Consider the following 20510-nt stretch of genomic DNA (forward strand, 5'->3'; position numbering starts at 1 on the left):
GCTGGTGCATGATAGGGGATATGGGATACCCATTCAATACCATGTTCTTCAACCCAGTTATTATAAGACTGTTGTTGAAATTAGTTCCATTTTCTGACTAAATAGAGCTGGTCCCAATATTGACACCTGGGGAAGGCCACTCATCACTGATTTCCACTTGGACATCAAGCCATGGACCACAACTCTTTGAGTGCGACCATCCAGCCTATTCATTATCCACCGATTGGTCCATCCATCGAATCCATATCTTTCCAGTTTAGAGACCAGGATTGTGGAGAGCTGCCTTGCTAATTTGAGAGACCCGAGAGTTTGCAAAAAAGCAGGACACCACGATACAAAGCAAGGCCAACCAGAGATAGTGGCAAGGCAAGGCCTGCTGCCCGAAAAATAAAGATGAGGCAAGGCTCATTGCCAGAAGAGATAGTAAGGAGTTTGGAGGACACCTGCCCTGAACAAAGGGAGTATATATTTGATCAACTCTTGTTTTTTCCAGGATGTGCTATTGTGGGAAAGTGCTGTAAACAACGTCTGTAGTTAGCAAGACCATGGTCTCTGTTTATTGTATCTTGCTTTTAAAAACATAATCCACCTTATCATGATGCCATGTTTACTCTGCACTATAAAAGAGCGCTGCTGATGAATAAAGTCAGACATATATTGCCACTGAGTATATGTCTCGCCCAGCCTCAACTTTTTCTCCTTTCTTATATTTTCCTCACTGCATTCGCAAGAAGTGGTGCCCAACATGGGCCCTGCTTTTTTGCTAGTTATTGAGCCAGCTCTCCACACAGGATATCATGTGGGATGGTGTCAAATGCTTTGTACAAGTCCAGGTCAATGAGATCAGTTCCTCTTCCCTTGTCCATCTACACTGCAACCCCACTGTAGAAGGCCACCAAATGCCCTTAGTGAAGCCATGTTTGCTGTCACCAATCACCTCCACATTTTCCATGTGCCTTAGCATAGTTTCCAGGAGGATCTGATCCATGACCTTGCCAGGCACAGAGGTGAGACTGACTGTAGTTCCCTGGGTATTCCTTTTTCCCCTTTTTATTGGCGGTTATGTTTTTCCCTTTTCCAGTCAGTGGGAACCTCACCATACTGACATGACTTTGCAAATATGATGGATAGTGTCTTAGCAACTTCATCTGCCAGTTCCCTCAGGACCCATGGACTTGTGCACCTTCAGGTTCCTTAGATGGTTTCAAACCTGATCTATTCCTACTGTGAGTGGTTCTTCATTTTCCCAGTCCCCTGCCCTTGCCTTCTGTGACTTGGGCAGTGTGGCCTGAGCACTTGCCAGTGAAGACTGAAGCAAAAAAGTCATTGAGTACCTCAGCCTTCTCCATATCCTGGTTAACCAGGTCTCCTACTTCCTTCTGGAGAGAGCCTGCATTTAGGGCACTTTAGTTTAACTGCTTCATTTTTTAAACTCATGGTATTTAATAGCTGAATGGAAATTAGATAAATATATTTATTTTCTAATAATGAAAACAGACAAAGTAAATATGACAAATCTATAAACAAATCCTTAGATTTATTTTTAGAAGCTTATGAGTGTTTAGTACATTATAGATTCTATGATTTATTTATCTTTTCTTTGCTTTGCAAAGGAATCTTAATGCTGATTTGTTCTGCATTGCCTAGAGATACCTAATGCTTCTCAGAAATGCAGTTGTTCTAAGTATTTGTTATGATGGTTACTTTTTTATATCATCAAAGTGCTTAAGAGCCTTAGTGAACCTAGAATCCATTTTGATAAATGCTGAACAGAAGTATGTTTTAAGCAGGTACTAATGACAGTATTTTTATCTCACTCCATGTGATCAGAAGAAATTAATTTCCTACTCTTTGTATTGAAACTACATGGTTAATCCTCCCCTTCCCCTAAACCTGCTTCAGCAATAAATAAGTACATTTGTTTTAAAAAGACTTTCTGTTCACATCTACTCTAAACATAATTAAAAGAATTATTATTTTCCTACTATTTTAAATCAGTGGAAAATGCACATTTACAAATAAAATTATTTCTGTGTGATCCAATTCATGATTCTTATTGGATTTAGCAGCAGAGATTAAAGAGATTAGAACTACTGGTAATTATCTCAACCGGCATAGCTAAATCCAACACAGGCCATGAAGCAAAGCTCTTTCCAGATGCAGTTCACAGCCTGTTACATTACCAGTGAAACAAATTGGTCCCAATGCAGCTGGCTGGGAAGGGCAATGTCCGAGGACAGACATTGGTAAACATTTTTTTTACAAATTAAAAAATCAAAAGGATGAAAACTTACTGCTACTGACTTCACTGAAACAAAGTTTCATCAGAAGCAAACAAATATTTCATTACATTCAGTATTCATAAGAGTTCAATATCAGAAATAATTATTTTAAACGCTTTAAAAGAAAGCTTTCTATTTTTGTCTAATATGAAAAGACCATGTAACCTAAAATAAAACTATGCCAAGAAGAGTAAAATAGCAAAGATTGTAAAGATTAACATATAAAAGAATGCATCTTAAAACTGATATATTTTTCACTATTCCAGTCTGACCCAATGAGCTCATCAGTTGAATTTAGATGCTTACATGTATTAAAAACCAAATTTATCCATAATTCACAGCAAAAAAAAATACTTAATCATATTCTAAATTCTGTGTGTACCATCTACAAGCAGCCTCAGGTCAACTTCAAAATAAAACACTATTAACCCTTTACAAAACATTTTTTCAGAAATGAATTACTACTTCACAACTATAAGGGGAAGAGAATTAACAGAAGAAAAAAAGGAGAAAAAAATAAAAGAAAAAGCCCTGAGGCTGGTGCATGATAGGGGATATGTAGCAGGAAGAGCCTTTCTTGCTTCTGAAGCTCGAGGAGCTGCTGGCCTCTCCATTGCCTTGCACAAGAGCGAGCTGAGGGAGCTTCCTCTCTGTGGGTGTGTGCCCCACCTTTATTGCCCCCTGGTAATTGGGGGCCTGTCCTAACCAGGCACAGGTGGACTCACATCCACTCTTTGGCAACTCGAGGCACCTGGTTTATCTTGTTTCTCTACAGGGATATGGTATACCCATTCAATACCATGTTCTTCAACCCAGTTATTATAAGACTGTTGTTGAAATTAGTTCCGTTTTCTGACTCATTTCTTTCTGGCATACAGTGTCACCACAAGACTTGTTTCTCTAGGCCCAGGATGGCGTTCCGGGCCGTGGCATGAGGCCCAGGATATGTTTCCAGCCATCCTGTACTTGCTCCCACCATTGTAAGCACATAGCGCTTACCCTGGTGGGTTTGGGGGAGTGTGATATAGCCAATTTGCCAGGCCTCTCCATACTTGTATTTTGACCATCTCCTCCCATACCACAAAGAACACTGTTAATGTTTGCCCCTGTTCAAAGTGGTCCAAGGGCACAATTGGCCTGCACAATCTCTTTTTAATAAGTTCAAAAGCATTTTGTTATTCAGAGCTCCATTTAGTCTTTCTTTTGGGTAACCTCATAGGGAGGTTTCACAATCTGATTGTAACCAGGAATATGCATCCTCCAGAACCAACTGTTTCTAAGAAGTACTGAATTTCATTTTTGGTAGCTGTTGGGGACTGTTTTGTTTTAGGCCCAGCTAGTAACAAAAGGACCACCCCTCCTCTCCACTTCGGGATGGCTAGGAGGAAATCCACCTAAAGCCTCCTGTGTCAAGACAAGGACTAGGAGGGTTTCACTCAGCAATTACGGTCAAAAAATCAATTTAAATTTTCAATAATCAAATCAAAATAGAGCAAAGAGAAAAAACAGAGCTTAAATACCTTATCGCACCCCTGTCTTCTTCCTGGGCCCAAATTTCTTTGTTCCCAATATCTCTACCTCCTCCCCCTCAGTGGCACAGGGGAACAGGGAGTGGGTTTTACAGTTAATTCGTCATATGTTGATTTCTGCCACTCCTTCCTCCTCAGGGAAAAATATTCCTCACAGTCTTCCCCTACTCCATTGTGGGGTCACTCCCACGGGAGAGAGTTCTGTCATGAACCCCTCCAACATGAGTCCCTCCCCTGAGGTGCAGTTCCTCAGGAGCAAACTGCTCTAGCGCAGGCTGCCCACAGTCAGCCTGCTTCTGGCACAGTCACTTCCCCTGTTGTGGGGTCTTCCATGGCTGCAGGTTCATTTCTGCTCCACTATACTACTCCATGGGCTGCTGGGGGACAGCCTGCTGTCTCACCACGGTATGCAGGGGAACCTCTGCTCAGGCACCTTCTCCCCCTCCTTCCTCACCAGCCTTGGTATCTGCTCCATCATTGCTCATACCTCTGGTATTGCTTACTCCTCCTCCTCTCCTCTGTCCTGAGGTCTTATTGCCACTTGTTTCCCCTTCTTGAATACATTAATTGCAGAGGCGCATCCATTGTCACCTATGGGCTCAATGTTAGCCAGAGGTGGGCCCTGACTTTTTGGAGCCAGGGGAGCTTTCAGCAGCTTCTCGTGGGAGCCACTCCTTGAGGTCTCTCCTCCACTACCAAAAACAGAACCATGTCAACCCAGAACAGGGACACAGCTGTTACTTTGTTAATCATGTCCATTGGGATCTGGTGATGCCCATCTGTCTTGGTTTGATCCAGGATAGAACCAATTTTTTTTTCTTGTAATTTTGCTTTCAGCTCAGTCTCTTGTAAGTAGATATACTTGCTGAAATTAACAGCAAGTTTCTCAGTCAGTGTCTGCTTCTGGGACTGATAATACTTGGTATTTACAGTTACAGCTAGAGAATTGTATGCAGAACCGAGGCCACTGCTCGTATTCCATCCCATACATGTCATACTTGCTATAAATTTGAAGAATCATGAGGGTCAGGCTCTCTTCATTACATGGCCAGCATCCTGGGAGGATTCTGTCCATTTGTCTGCCTTTGATCCTGATCTGTGTATCCCCGAATCTTTGTATTACTAGATCCAGCTCCCTTCTGCCACTGACTTCAAGAGATGAATGTGACACTTGTTAAGGGCCTGCCCTGCAGCCTCAGTGGTGACATAAGCATTATAGGAGGAAAGGGGAGAGGAATGTGATATCAATTTTGTATATATTAATATATTTTTAATCACTTTAGTTTTCATCATTACTGTTTCATTAAAGCTGTGTAGTTTAGTTTCCAACCTGTAAGTCTCTCTCCCTTATTCTCTCTCTTTCGTCCTCACTAGGGGAAGGGGGGGGGGGATTAATAGATAGCATCTCTCATTCGTTTAATGGCTGTCCCAGTGTTAAGCTGTGAACTGGATCTCTTGTACAGGTCCCTTAACCTGCACTAACCTTACTTCTTTATACAGCAAACCCAACTTCTAAAAGAATTTAGATTCATATCATAGAACCATAGAATGGTTAGGATTGGAAGGGGGCTTAAAGATCATCTGCTTCCAACCCCCCTGCTGTCCTGGTTTGGGCCAGGATAAAGGTGATTTTCTGTCTTGTACTTTTGCTTTCAGCTAAGTCTCTTGTAAGTAGCTGCACTTGCTGAAATTAACAGCAAGTTTCTCAGACAGTGTCTACTTCTAGGACTGATAACACTCAATGTTTATAGTTACTGCTAGAGACTGGTATGCAGAGCCAAGGACACTGCTCAGCTCTGAGGAACGTTTTACCCTCCAGAAGGAAGAAAGAGGTCCCACCTGCAGCCCTCCTTTGGGGAGGAACAGACAAGATAGATGCCAGAATTGACCAAACAGAGTATTCCATCCCATATACATCATACTCAGTATAAATTTGACGGATCACAAGAGCTTCCAGCTTCCGGCTTCCTGCCCTTCCAGCCTTTCCTGCTTCCCTTCACCCATTCCCTGTTTCCTTCGGCATCCTGGGAGGATTCCATCCGTTCATCTGCCTGTGGTCCTGATCCGTGCCAGCCCATATCTGTGTGTTCCTGCCTCCAGTTCCCAACTGCTGCCGACTCCAGGAGTCCAGCCTGGACTTTCCCAGGGCTGCCCTGCAGCCTCGGTGGTGACGTAAGAGTTATTGGGGGAAAAGGGGGGAAGGAATGTGGTATCAATTTTCCTGTATATTTGTATATATTTAGTAATTTTTCCTATTTATCATTACTGTTTCATTAAAGTTGTGTGGTTTAGTTTCCAACCCATAAGTCTCTCTCCCTTCTTCTCTCTCCTTTCTTTATCAGGGAGGAGAGGGGATTAATAGAGAGCATCTGTTATTTGGTTTAATTACCAGGCCAGTGTTAAACCGTGACAGCCGTATAGTCTATTGGAGAACCACTCACTGGAGACTGGAGCAGCCATCCTCCTGGAAGGACCTCTGTTATTTGATTTACCTAGTAGCTCACATACTTGTTCCTGTAGGTCAGCAGTAGGTTTCTTATTTCACTTTTTCATCTCCTCTCCATTATCATGCAGGATAGACCATAGGATACTTCATCCTGTATTCAGTTTCTCTTGATTTGGTCACATGGGGAAGTGTCTCCTCCTAATGGCTGCAATATGTCCCCCTTCTGCTATTGAGGAAGAATGGGGTCTATTCTCACTTCTGTTCAGTCTCTGTCCAGTTTTCTATAGCTGAGATGCACGCCTGATGGTTATTAGAGACAGTGTTTCCATGCTGTCATACTTTACTTTCTACTTCACACATAGTTGGTATCTCTGTGATCAATCCATATCATTACTGACATTGTATGGGAAAATGCTGATGGTACACTCTGGACAAACTTCTGCAGCATAGGCTTAGGTCATGGCATTTGATCAGGATCTACAATCTGACCATCATCAGTAATCACATCTTGCACAGCCAATACCTGATAGCTTTGTCAAGTGTGGCCGGTCTGCTTGGGAGGCAGTTCATATTGCCTTTATAGCGGTACCTCTCCTTTAAAACTGACAAGAGTCGCCTCCATAAGCTGGTAGTTCCAGCATCTCTCCAAATTGCCTTATCAGTACCTGCATCTCCAGCCAGGGATCCCAACTGCCTGGCTTTTCTCTCATCCAAATCCATGTTATCAGCCCCATCATCCCAACACTGGAGTAACCAAGTGAGAATTGGTTCACCTGCACAATGGCCACAGTCCTTTCTCAGAGTATGCAAGTCCCTCATAGAGGAGGATTGACCCATTAGTTCTGGTTCTGAGTCCTCCTCTTCAAATGACTTCTTGAGAAGAACCTGCTCCTGTATCATCCTCTCTCTGCTTTTGTAAAACCTTTGGTGATTTTACACCGGGATAAGGGCAGGACATTCAGAAACATCCCAAATAACATGATGCTATCTTAATCAAATTCTGGTGGATTCACTTGAGAGAAAAAGGAGTGGTATAATTTCCCAAAGTAAAATTGAAAGTGTAATTATCGTAAAAGTTCTCTATATCTACATGAAAAATCCCTTGAAACATACCACAATGTAGATCAGTATTAAAGACCATATCAAAATTACAGCTTTCAAGTAGTGCTTCCCATTGATAAACTGAGGGAGAACAGAGGACAATAAGCAGATTAACATAATCGAAGTATTGCCGTTTATTGAGAGTAGCGGTAGCCGTTTTATACACAGTCAGGCTGATAACATAATATGAGCATATTGCTGATTGGTACAACACATTCTTCTTATGCCACAGGGCACTATCTAACTGGTTAAATACAATTGTTTATGTGCTGTCTATGTGATGCTTTCCCATCCTGTTATTCTTCTTTTCTGCTGCCAACTCCCTTATCTTTTGCACATAGCTGATCTTTTAGTAACCTTGCAGCTGGGCCTCAAGGCCCTTAGCTCACTCTGGTTAAAGCTGAATAGTCAGGATTGCTCACGTCTGTTTTCTTCCAAAAATTCTCCAACAATAAACCACAAAGCAACACTAAATCCATCTACATAGCAACATATTGCATACCCTAAATACCACAGGTACAGCAGCATGATGGGAATTGTCTGTTCAATTTACATCCTTCAAGACTTTCAAAAGAAAACCTCTGATAGTCGCTCAACAGAGCCATATGAGTCTCCTCCCACTGGAGCCTGAGTTCAAACTATTCAGACAATTAATCAGAATTTGAGCCTGGACTCAAGATAACATGCTGAGCCCCACGTTAGGCACCAATAAATCTGCCACAGTTTACGCTGGGCTGGCAATTAAACAAATGACAAATGTTCTCTATTAACCCTTCTTCCTTCCCCTATAGGGAAAGGAGATAGAATAAAGGAGAGACACGTTGGAAACCTAACTACTCAGCATAATGAAACTGTAGTGATGAAAGGGAAAATAATGAAATATATGCAAATATATAGAAAGCCACTATCACACTCCTCCCTCAATAATTGTCATGTCACCACTGAGGTTGCAGGGCAGGCCCTGGAAAAGTCTCGGATTCAGCTGGAGTCAGTGGTAAATGGGAGCTGGATGCAGGAATGCAGAGATTTAGGAGGGCATGAAATTGGGATGAAAGGCAGAGGAACAGATGAAGTCCTCTCAGGAAACTGACCATGGATGAAGAGAGCTTGAACTTCATGATCCTTCAAATTTATACTAAGTATGACATATATGGGATGGAATACTTTGTTCAATTTCGGTCACCTGTGTGGTCCATTCCTTGCCAAAGGAAGGTTGCAGGTGCAGCCCCTTTACTCCCTTTCTGTAGCATGTTTTTCAGAACTGAGCAGTGGCCTTGGTTCTGCATACCATTCTCTAAATGTACGATGTAAACATCGAGTGTTATCGGTCCTAGAAGCAGACACTGCATGACATTAATTTCAGCAAGTTCGGCTATTTAGAAGAGACTTAACTGAAAGGTAAAATTACTAGAAAGAAAATTGGTTCTGTCCTGGCTCAAACCAGGAGATATTGGTATAAAAAACTTGCCCAAGAAACTTTGACTTCATGAGATTTTTAACCATTTCTTTGTAAGATTTGTCTCTTAAAGACTCTTGTAAGTGGCTTTCTGTGCTCACTGTCCCCTTTTATTCTATTTCATTACTTGTGCCAAATACCAGAGTATTTTGGTCATCTCTTCTTCCCTGTTCCATAAAGAGAGTTTTAGCAGTTAGATGTAGGATGTTTAGAGAATTTGCCCTTTTTTTGTGTGTGTGTGTGACCAAGTGCTTAGAAATGAAAGTAAGGAATGATTGTGAAATCTTTTCAGAAAATAGGATTTCTATGTTGGGCTTTTTTTTTTTTTTAAATTTACTTGTATGTACAGTATTTTCCCTTTAGCTTGCATCTTGAGGAAAATCAGGTGACTGAATTGCAGGTTTCTAAATTTACCAAATGAGATCTGATTTTGTCCTGAAGCTAAAGACTTAAATATCGTAAATAAAAGTTAAATGTATATATGAAAATGACTTGAAAAATTGTGGTTAGGTATGGTGAAACAGTCAACAAGACCAGAAAATAACACTGCAGTCACAGCCTGTTTAAGAAAATTAGTTTATTTACTAAAGAGTTGGCAATAGGTCAGGGCCTCAGTGTGGATTTGCCACTTCTGTATAGAAGAGCATGGCTTTAGTGGGGCTTCGTTATCAGCTTCAGTGATATTTTGTCATCACAGTATGAGGAAAAACTCCCGAAGTTTTGAACAAATGTGTATGGTTGTGATTTGGCTACAGATCTGAGTTGCCATGTTGAGAATGGAGAGTTGGTGTCATTGTTCAACAAGTGCCCCTCAGTTTTTCATTTGCAAAACCTGAAGTGCTTATTGAGTTTTCTCTAGTGGGAACACACAGAGGCCATTAAGGAGGTAGGAAGGAGGCAGCCTGCAAGCCCATGTGTGTGAAAGATCTCTGAGAAACCACACTTGTGTGGTGATGCAAGAAGCATGAGAAGGTATGTGTTCCCTGCTTTGTAGAATATTCTCGGAAACATTTGCCTCTTTGCTGTATGTTGTGTTTTGGTTTTTATCAGCCTAAAGTTGCTTACACTTAAACTTAAAAAATGTGTGGTCTAAGAAAGTATTAATTTGGTACCTTTCTGTTGGCTGTTGAAAACTTGTGTGAAGATGAAGTATTGTTTCTTTTTCTTACAGTTCTGAACAAGACTGAGACCAGTCTATAGATCACTTTAAGTTTGCAGTACAGTTGATATCTGAAGCTGGTTTGCAGGGTGTGACAGGTCTTTTGCCTTGGGTATGTACTTCAGTATGCCAACTACTCTTACAGCTTAGAATTTTTTGGCCCACTAGCAGACCAGTGATGTCTGTAATCAGATTCTTAGTCCCAGTCATGCTTTTGTGTTATGTTTCTCACCCAGTCGAAGTCTGTGTTTCAGAGAAAACTTCAAAATTATATTTGTAGCGAGAAGCCTTCAAATGTGGCTGTAAGATTTTTGAACACTTAAATATTGAAACGCTTCATTGAGCAACAATTGAATTGCTGCAGAATGAACTGTTTGAAAGCAGGGAGCCACAAACTGAATTAGGTGTTGAAAGCCTTGCTGTAATACTTCTTGCTTCCTTATGTTCTGGAGTGGTCTTGGAGGCTAGTACACACAAGTGTTACTTAGACATTGTTATATCCTGCAGTGACTGCAGTATAGGCCTTTGAGATAAAAGACACAGAGCCTTATTTAAATGTGATCTGCACAATTATTCTTGAACATCTTATCTTGATAGATTAATTCCTGTTGTCTCCTCCGCCACCCCCACCCTCAGAGAATTTGAACCCTTAGAAGGATGTTTTGTAGCATTTTATTTGATTTTGCACTGTGGCTTTCTGAATAGATTATTCTTGTGTTCTTGGTTGGTTGCTGTTCTGTTGGGAGACTGATGTTAGTTTCCCTACAAACGAAAACAAAAATGGCTGAAACATGTGATAACTATTTAGATCTTTGTTTCCTTTTTGAATTTTCTTGCTTTCCTGAAGAAACTGGGTTATAGTAACCTTAAATCAGGGATGCAGGACTTGGGTTTTTGCATTGGTGCTTTGTAATCTGAGGAAAACTATGACTACCTCAATTTGGCCTCAGAAAAGGTTGACAGAAAAAATCAAACAAAAGAAATTTAACAGAGTAGAACTTTTCCATTTTAAGAAAGACTTTTTACAAAGCCTACTGGGAAAGTTTAAAGGTGTGCTTTGTAAAGGGGAAGGACTCAGTCACTGTGAAACCTTTTAGAATTTTAGATCTTAGGATCTTAATCATCTCCCTTATTATAGATGCAGCACAGATGTGTTTTCAGCAGACGTGATCTCTTTGTAAGATAATTTCTCTTCTTCACTTCTCCAGTGAATTGCATTATTAGCTTAACCTAACCTTCAGAAAACACTTTTTACCAAGACTTTTTCTTGTTGCAGCAGTGTTCTGATGTTAATATTATTTAACATACTTTCCAGATAGCTTTTGTGATTGAAATCCAGGAAACACAGGGTAAAATATTGTAGTGAAATGAGGCAACCAGGTGCCACTAATTACCAGGTAGTGGGCATGAGCTCATGTTAAGTCCACCTCTGGGTGAGCTCTAGTAACGCAGCCGGTTGAGGCACGGTACCTATACAGCAGTACAAACCCAAGCAATGCCAAGGCTGTGAGTTCGAGCCTCACCTTTGGGTGAGCTCAAGGGGCGCAATCAGGCCAGTGCAGTGCTGAAAGTGAGCTCCCTAGGCACAATCAGGTTAGCACGGTGCTTATAGAAGCAGTACAAAGCCAAGCACTGCCAAGGTTGTGAGTTCAGGAATGACCCAAGCCTGTGCTTCAAGTCTCACTTTTTATTGGCCCCCTAATCCTGCTCATGCGCAGTTGGGGCCCACCCTGATCAGGCACAGGTGGGTTTAACACAAGCTCATGCCCACTACCTAGCAATTAGTGGCACCTGGTTGCCTCATTAAACTACAAAATATTAAAAAATTTTTTTTTCTTAGTCAGCTCTACAGATGTTGAAATTTATAAGGATTATTTATGGATCCTGAGACTTCATGGAGCAGAATTATTTTTTTGAGTTAGCAGTGAAAGCAAAAAAGGAAACAGCCAAGAGATGTTAGAAATCAGAATCTTTAGTGGAGGGTTCAGCCATTTGGGTTATAACACTGGTGTGTGTATTTAAAAACAACCCAACCCCATACAACAAACCCCAAACACTTTCCCTTCCAATCCACACACACAGACCCCCTTCTACCCTCCCACCTCCCAAACCAAAACAAATAAAAACACCTGTGGCCATTAAAAAAAAAAAATCTTTGCTGTGAGTAAAGTTTGGCTCATCAAAATATGTAAGATTATAAAGTATGCAAACATTTCTCCTGAGTACTGAGAAAGTCAGAGCTCTTAGTGAGCTCTGATGGTAAGTGTTCTTATCCAAGTTCTTACAGATTGCTCAAAAGCCATTTTATACATTTATTTCCTTCCTGAACATGAAAACTTGAAACTGTGAAAACATTGACCACTACAGACAAACTAAAGAAACAGAAAATATGTAGTCATCTTGCTATGTTTTTCTAAATCATAGAAAATTGATTTTCATATTTATGTTTCTCCCACTCCCTGTTTATTTTTATTTCCTTGGTATCTCTGTTTTCACAGAATTTGTTTCTGATTGATTGACATTCTGAATTTGGCTGGCTCTCTAGATGTTTTACCTAGGTGTAACCTTTCTGGTACCAGTCATTCTGCCTCAGACTAAGTTCTTGGCTCATTTATGTAATTAATATAATGAAATAATGTGTCTAAAACTTCAGACTTTGTATTTAAATACTAAAGCCTAATTAATTCTGTACAACAGCAGCTTTGGTAGGAATACCTGCTTGGAATTTGAGGGACTACAAGATGGATTGGGCTAAACTTGAACTGCTTATAGTACTTCCAGAAAGCTCACAAGTGTTTCTGTTTCAGTTGAGGGAGGGTCAAGATTAAACAGTTCATGCAGTGTATTTTACATGATTGTCACGGTTTAACACTGGCCCGGCAATTAAACCGAATAACAGACGCTCTCTATTAATCTATCTCTCTTCCTTGATAAAGAAAGGAGAGAGAATAAGGGAGAGAGACTTATGGGTTGGAAACTAAACCACACAACTTTAATGAAACAGTAATGATAAATAGGAAAAATTACTAAATATATACAAATATACAGGAAAATGGAAACCACATTCCTCTTCCCTTTTTCCCCAATAACTCTCACGTCACCACTGAGGCTGCAGGGCAGCCCTGGGAAAGTCCAGGCTGGACTCCTGGAGTCGGCAGCAGTCGGGAACTGGAGGCAGGAACACACAGATATGGGCTGGCACAGATCAGGACCACAGGCAGACGAACAGACGGAATCCTTCCAGGATGCCGGGTGAAGGAAGGGAAGCAGCAAATCAGGAAATCCGGAAAATCTGGCTCGGCCCTCGTGATGCCTCAAATTTATACTGAGTATGACGTGTATGGGATGGAATACTCTGTTTGGTCAATTCTGGCATCTATCTTGTCTGTTCCTCCCCAAAGGAGGGCTCAGGTGGGACCTCTTTATCCTCATGGACGTTAAAATGTTTTCCTCAGAGCTGAGCAGTGTCCTTGGCTCGGCATACCAGTCTCTAGCAGTAACTATAAACATTGAGTGTTATCAATCCTAGAAGCACACACTGTCTGAGAAACTTGCTGTTAATTTCAGCAAGTACAACTACTTAAAGAGACAGCTAAAAGCAAAAGTACAAGACAGAAAATCACCTTTATCCTGGCCCAAACCAGGACAATGATTTACTAGTTTGCTAGAAGACAGATGTCTTTGGGTTTGTTTAATTTTTTTTTCCAAATGAAACTTTTTGATGTTCCAGCAATATCCGATTGTATTCTGTCTTGGAAGGCTTCACCTGTACTTCATATGAAGAAAAATCCCTGCTTGTATAAAGAGTATAAACCTTGACTAGGGAATATATTTTTTAAAGCATACTTTTTTTTTTTTTAATCAAGATTACAAAGTTTAGGTATTGTGCTTTCTGATGTCTCTATTGGTGTGCTTTCTAATGGAAAAGCAAATTGCCCAACATACATATTATTAATTTTCTTTTTTATTCTTGCCTAATGGTGAATTCCTCTTACCTCCTTCAGTGTTATATTGTACTACATTATGACAAACTAAAGCAGATGATAATGAAGCTGAGAAAGTCAGTATAACTCAATAGCCACAGAGACTGAGACTATTAAGCAAGCTATTCTTTATTACAGTGCTGGGTATGTGGGGGATCGCTCCTCCAAACACGCACACCACTTGGTTATTCAGTTACACTTTTATCCTTACAAATCATACATATACATTACATTTCCGTTCAAGAAGCAGGTTTATTCAAATAATATCTCGGAAGTTATTAACATAAGATTCCACCCATCTCCACATGTGCACTGTCCCCTGGTGGTTGTGGGCGGGGGTCGTTGTGAGAAAGGCTCTAAGTCTTCTTCATGGTGTACTTTTAACCTCAGGCCTTGAATTTTTGCACTTGGGCGAGAAATGCTTATGCAGTGAACCAGAACTACTTGAGTCTGGCTTTTCTCTAAGCTTAGCAGCAGCACCTCCCTTTTGCCCTTGCAATAAATCAGAGGTATCCTGCCTAACAATGCTCTGCCTGTCCACGTTCTGCCTGGCAACATCCTGCCTGGCCATTTCATTGTTCCCATGTTAGCAAGTTTTAACCCTTTGCATCAATGAAAAAGATTTTTAATATGTTAGTGAACTAAGACCTAACATTTGAAAGACCTCTCAAGAACTGCTTTTATCTTAATATTAATTAACAAAACTTCTTTCATGAAGGCATAAGAAAGAGTATCAGTTAATATGGGCTAATATCTGAAGGACCCACTAAAATGACGGGCTTATTGTTTTACTTTATTAAACAAGAATTTTTTTGAGGATAAAAGAAAAACTATAAATTGTTTATTCAAAAGATGTGGCAAGTAAATGTGATACTTACAATAGTAATTTGGAATGTACCGGTGAATGTTGTTCATCAAGATTTGTAAGGAAAATCAGCCTTGTTAATTTGGGTTTTGGCTTCTATATGTATCCATTAAAAAGGAGGAGGGGCTATGCTATGCTTCTTTAGTGACCATAGTAAGTAGGCAAATTAGTAAATTTCTATACTCTTTTAGGTAGCTTGTCTTTTAGGTAGCTTTTCCAGAAGTCTTTTAAAAAAAAAAACCAACAACTTAATAATTAAACATACATGCTAATTGTTTTTCTTTTTTCCTTTTATCTTGCAGCAACGCACCTCTTGCTTTTTCCTCCAAAGTATGTTATATTAAGTTTCGTGAAGCATCAAGTGTTGGTGTGGCACAGCACCTAACAAACACGGTTTTTATTGACAGAGCTTTGATAGTTGTGCCCTGTGCAGAAGGTTGGTATTTTAGATATTCTTATGTAATGTTGGTCTTTGTCCTGTCTGCTAATTAAGCTTTCTGTGTAAGGAGGTGGTGCTCTGTTATTATTTTATTGCTTTTTTAAAAAAAAAGTCTTGAAACAAAATGGAAAATTAAATTAAGAAAATCAATTATACATATTTAATTGACATTCAGTATTAGAAAATATTAGTTGATTTAAATTAGGATAATTCAATTTTCCATTTTTTACATAAAAGAAGGTAAAATAATTCCCTTCAATATGGTTTGTGTTGGCAAGCTTATTCCCACACAATGTTCTCACTGAAGTCAACAGAGCACTGAAAATATTAGGCCCTTTCATGGTACTGATAGCATTGCAGTTTAGATCTTAATGTATCACCATTGATGTGGTGGCGGTTTTTTTGGTTTGTGTTAGGTTTTTTTAAGATACTAATTATTTCTTTTAGTCTGAATCCCAATTTTGTCTTGTAGATATGATATATGCATTTGACCATTTTAGATTAATCTAAAATACTTTGCATTTGTGGTGATAGTTACTGTTTGAATATAAATGTTTCTCTGCTAGTTTAATAAAAAAAAAAATTCAGTTTTCCTGTGGAAAATATAACTGTGTGCAATAGAAAGGCTTTCTTATAATACTGGCACTCCTTTTTGATTTTAGATATCGCTTTAAAAATGCAATCAGCTGTATAGAATGCTTCTAGTTAAAATATTTTTATAACTCTTAACAAAATAAAATGTTTAGTGAATGCTAGATTTAGAAGTGTTCCTTTAAGTGGCTTTGAGGTCATGCTTTTTGAGATGTGTTTAATACAATACAGTTGTTACTGTTCCTATACTATCCCAGATTCAAATACAGTTCCATGAAGCATGGCTTTACTGTAGGCAGATAGCTGGAGTTAGACAGAGCCCCATTGACTTAATTGGGATTGTTGTGGGAATTGGGCATCTGCCCATTTGGATCTGGACTTTTTGCCAGATAATTAATTTAGAATGATTAATCCAGAAACTGCAGCAAGTGCAGAAATATCTCCTATTAACAAGACTTTTCTAACTGCAAGAGTCGGGTTTTGGTTAAAAAAATATTTTTGAGTTCTTGGAGTTTAGAAATGGTCCCAGAATGCCATTTCTTAGCATGCTTTCCACATCATGATATGGATAGTATGAGATTAGTGCCACTATAATAATGGTCTGGGTTGTTCCTAGCAAACTGACAAGTCTCCAAAATATCATTGACTATAAAATGACCTAAAATATACTGTCTCTTCCTGTAGCCTTGTTCATATGGACATATTAACATATCTTTGTGAAGCCTAGATTTTAAATTGCTTTTATGATTTGTTTTGGGGGCTTTTGGGTTTTATTTTTTGAACTTATTCTTAAACCACAAAGAGAATATTGCTGTATTCACTTGAAACCAACTCAGATGTGCCTGAGTTAGGCATTGTTTGCCATGCCACTAAACTTGCTGCCAAGTGAAACCTTCAGGGGGGACATGAGATCAAAGTCTGGCCTGTTGATGATGGATGCCCTGTCTCTGGTTTTATTTTATTTTGCTATCTTTTATTTTTCTTTTATTTTTTCTCCTTTTTTCTTCTGTTAATTCTCTTCCCCTTATAGTTGTGAAGTAGTAATTCATTTCTGAAAAAATGTTTTGTAAAGGGTTAATAGTGTTTTATTTTGAAGTTGACCTGAGGCTGCTTGTAGATGGTACACACAGAATTTAGAATATGATTAAGTATTTTTTTTTGCTGTGAATTATGGATAAATTTGGTTTTTAATACATGTAAGCATCTAAATTCAACTGATGAGCTCATTGGGTCAGACTGGAATAGTGAAAAATATATCAGTTTTAAGATGCATTCTTTTATATGTTAATCTTTACAATCTTTGCTATTTTACTCTTCTTGGCATAGTTTTATTTTAGGTTACATGGTCTTTTCATATTAGACAAAAATAGAAAGCTTTCTTTTAAAGCGTTTAAAATAATTATTTCTGATATTGAACTCTTATGAATACTGAATGTAATGAAATATTTGTTTGCTTCTGATGAAACTTTGTTTCAGTGAAGTCAGTAGCAGTAAGTTTTCATCCTTTTGATTTTTTAATTTGTAAAAAAAATGTTTACCAATGTCTGTCCTCGGACATTGCCCTTCCCAGCCAGCTGCATTGGGACCAATTTGTTTCACTGGTAATGTAACAGGCTGTGAACTGCATCTGGAAAGAGCTTTGCTTCATGGCCTGTGTTGGATTTAGCTATGCCGGTTGAGATAATTACCAGTAGTTCTAATCTCTTTAATCTCTGCTGCTAAATCCAATAAGAATCATGAATTGGATCACACAGAAATAATTTTATTTGTAAATGTGCATTTTCCACTGATTTAAAATAGTAGGAAAATAATAATTCTTTTAATTATGTTTAGAGTAGATGTGAACAGAAAGTCTTTTTAAAACAAATGTACTTATTTATTGCTGAAGCAGGTTTAGGGGAAGGGGAGGATTAACCATGTAGTTTCAATACAAAGAGTAGGAAATTAATTTCTTCTGATCACATGGAGTGAGATAAAAATACTGTCATTAGTACCTGCTTAAAACATACTTCTGTTCAGCATTTATCAAAATGGATTCTAGGTTCACTAAGGCTCTTAAGCACTTTGATGATATAAAAAAGTAACCATCATAACAAATACTTAGAACAACTGCATTTCTGAGAAGCATTAGGTATCTCTAGGCAATGCAGAACAAATCAGCATTAAGATTCCTTTGCAAAGCAAAGAAAAGATAAATAAATCATAGAATCTATAATGTACTAAACACTCATAAGCTTCTAAAAATAAATCTAAGGATTTGTTTATAGATTTGTCATATTTACTTTGTCTGTTTTCATTATTAGAAAATAAATATATTTATCTAATTTCCATTCAGCTATTAAATACCATGAGTTTAAAAAATGAAGCAGTTAAACTAAAGTGCCCTAAATGCAGGCTCTCTCCAGAAGGAAGTAGGAGACCTGGTTAACCAGGATATGGAGAAGGCTGAGGTACTCAATGACTTTTTTGCTTCAGTCTTCACTGGCAAGTGCTCAGGCCACACTGCCCAAGTCACAGAAGGCAAGGGCAGGGGACTGGGAAAATGAAGAACCACTCACAGTAGGAATAGATCAGGTTTGAAACCATCTAAGGAACCTGAAGGTGCACAAGTCCATGGGTCCTGAGGGAACTGGCAGATGAAGTTGCTAAGACACTATCCATCATATTTGCAAAGTCATGTCAGTATGGTGAGGTTCCCACTGACTGGAAAAGGGAAAAACATAACCGCCAATAAAAAGGGGAAAAAGGAATACCCAGGGAACTACAGTCAGTCTCACCTCTGTGCCTGGCAAGGTCATGGATCAGATCCTCCTGGAAACTATGCTAAGGCACATGGAAAATGTGGAGGTGATTGGTGACAGCAAACATGGCTTCACTAAGGGCATTTGGTGGCCTTCTACAGTGGGGTTGCAGTGTAGATGGACAAGGGAAGAGGAACTGATCTCATTGACCTGGACTTGTACAAAGCATTTGACACCATCCCACATGATATCCTGTGTGGAGAGCTGGCTCAATAACTAGCAAAAAAGCAGGGCCCATGTTGGGCACCACTTCTTGCGAATGCAGTGAGGAAAATATAAGAAAGGAGAAAAAAGTTGAGGCTGGGAGAGACATATACTCAGTGGCAATATATGTCTGACTTTATTCATCAGCAGCGCTCTTTTATAGTGCAGAGTAAACATGGCATCATGATAAGGTGGATTATGTTTTTAAAAGCAAGATACAATAAACAGAGACCATGGTCTTGCTAACTACAGACGTTGTTTACAGCACTTTCCCACAATAGCACATCCTGGAAAAAACAAGAGTTGATCAAATATATACTCCCTTTGTTCAGGGCAGGTGTCCTCCAAACTCCTTACTATCTCTTCTGGCAATGAGCCTTGCCTCATCTTTATTTTTCGGGCAGCAGGCCTTGCCTTGCCACTATCTCTGGTTGGCCTTGCTTTGTATCGTGGTGTCCTGCTTTTTTGCAAACTCTCGGGTCTCTCAAATTAGCAAGGCAGCTCTCCACAATCCTGGTCTCTAAACTGGAAAGATATGGATTCGATGGATGGACCAATCGGTGGATAATGAATAGGCTGGATGGTCGCACTCAAAGAGTTGTGGTCCATGGCTTGATGTCCAAGTGGAAATCAGTGATGAGTGGCCTTCCCCAGGTGTCAATATTGGGACCAGCTCTATTTAGTCAGAAAATGGAACTAATTTCAACAACAGTCTTATAATAACTGGGTTGAAGAACATGGTATTGAATGGGTATCCCATATCCCCTATCATGCACCAGCCTCAGGGGAAATCGAGAAGTACAATGAACTGTTAAAAACTACTTTAAAGTCAATGAGTGGTGGAACCTTTAAAAATAGGGACAAGCACTTGGCACAAGCCACCTGCTTAGGTAACAGCAAGGGTTCCATCAGTTGAGCTAGTGTAACTTTGCGTGAAACCTGCATTATGTCAGGTTAGATATTACTTAAAGCTTTAGCATGACAGGGAATATAAAACAGTTGAAATAGTAAGAAATAAGTATTTTAGGATAATATAGCTTGCTTAGCTGATCAGTTATAATTTTCTTTATTTCTCAGTAAATTTAAAGCTAATTTATCAAAGTTTCAGATAAACTGAGGTGACCTAGAACGAATTAAAAATCTGAGCTTTTCTGCCCTGCCCTCCTCCACTCCCAACATCACTCGTAGTAGTATGTCTTGTGTGAAGTCACAGTAGCTTTTATTTTGTGTTTATTTATTCTTACAGTGAAAGTAGGTATCACCAGAAGGGGGAAAAGCGCACAAATTCACTAATTTCAGTTAGTACATACTTGGTTCGTTCTTTCTTTCTTTCTTTCTTTCTTTCTTTCTTTCTTTCTTTCCTTTTTTTTTTTTTTTTTTTTTTTTTTTCTGGATTTGGTAATTTGCCATTTTTGTGGCTTAAACTTTAAATGTTCTTCTTTTCTGTATCTGATGTTCTGTGTACTATTAGTGATGCAGCCAGCTCAAGCATTTGTCATGTGTAAAAAAACTTTCAATCACCATGAAAACACCACCCTGGGAAAGCATCCACGCTTGATATCGTTTGGTTCATGAACATTAAGTTTCCAGTACAGGTGACCTATAGTTCAAAGTGTTAAATAATTGTGTACATTATTCCATTTTAAAAATAATA

General features: G+C 39.2%; 1 protein-coding gene across 1 annotated transcript in view; it reads left to right on the plus strand.

Moving 5' to 3' along the window:
* The window catches only part of LOC103539710 (splicing regulatory glutamine/lysine-rich protein 1-like), a 77246-nt gene that overhangs the window by 25090 nt on the left and 31646 nt on the right, over positions 1 to 20510 (plus strand). The window contains 1 exon segment of the mRNA XM_030468332.1: positions 15124 to 15257. Within this exon segment, the coding sequence (XP_030324192.1) occupies positions 15124 to 15257 (134 nt within the window).

This window comes from Calypte anna, chromosome W, assembly GCF_003957555.1.
Source record: "Calypte anna isolate BGI_N300 chromosome W, bCalAnn1_v1.p, whole genome shotgun sequence".
Taxonomy (NCBI): Eukaryota; Metazoa; Chordata; class Aves; order Apodiformes; family Trochilidae; genus Calypte; species Calypte anna.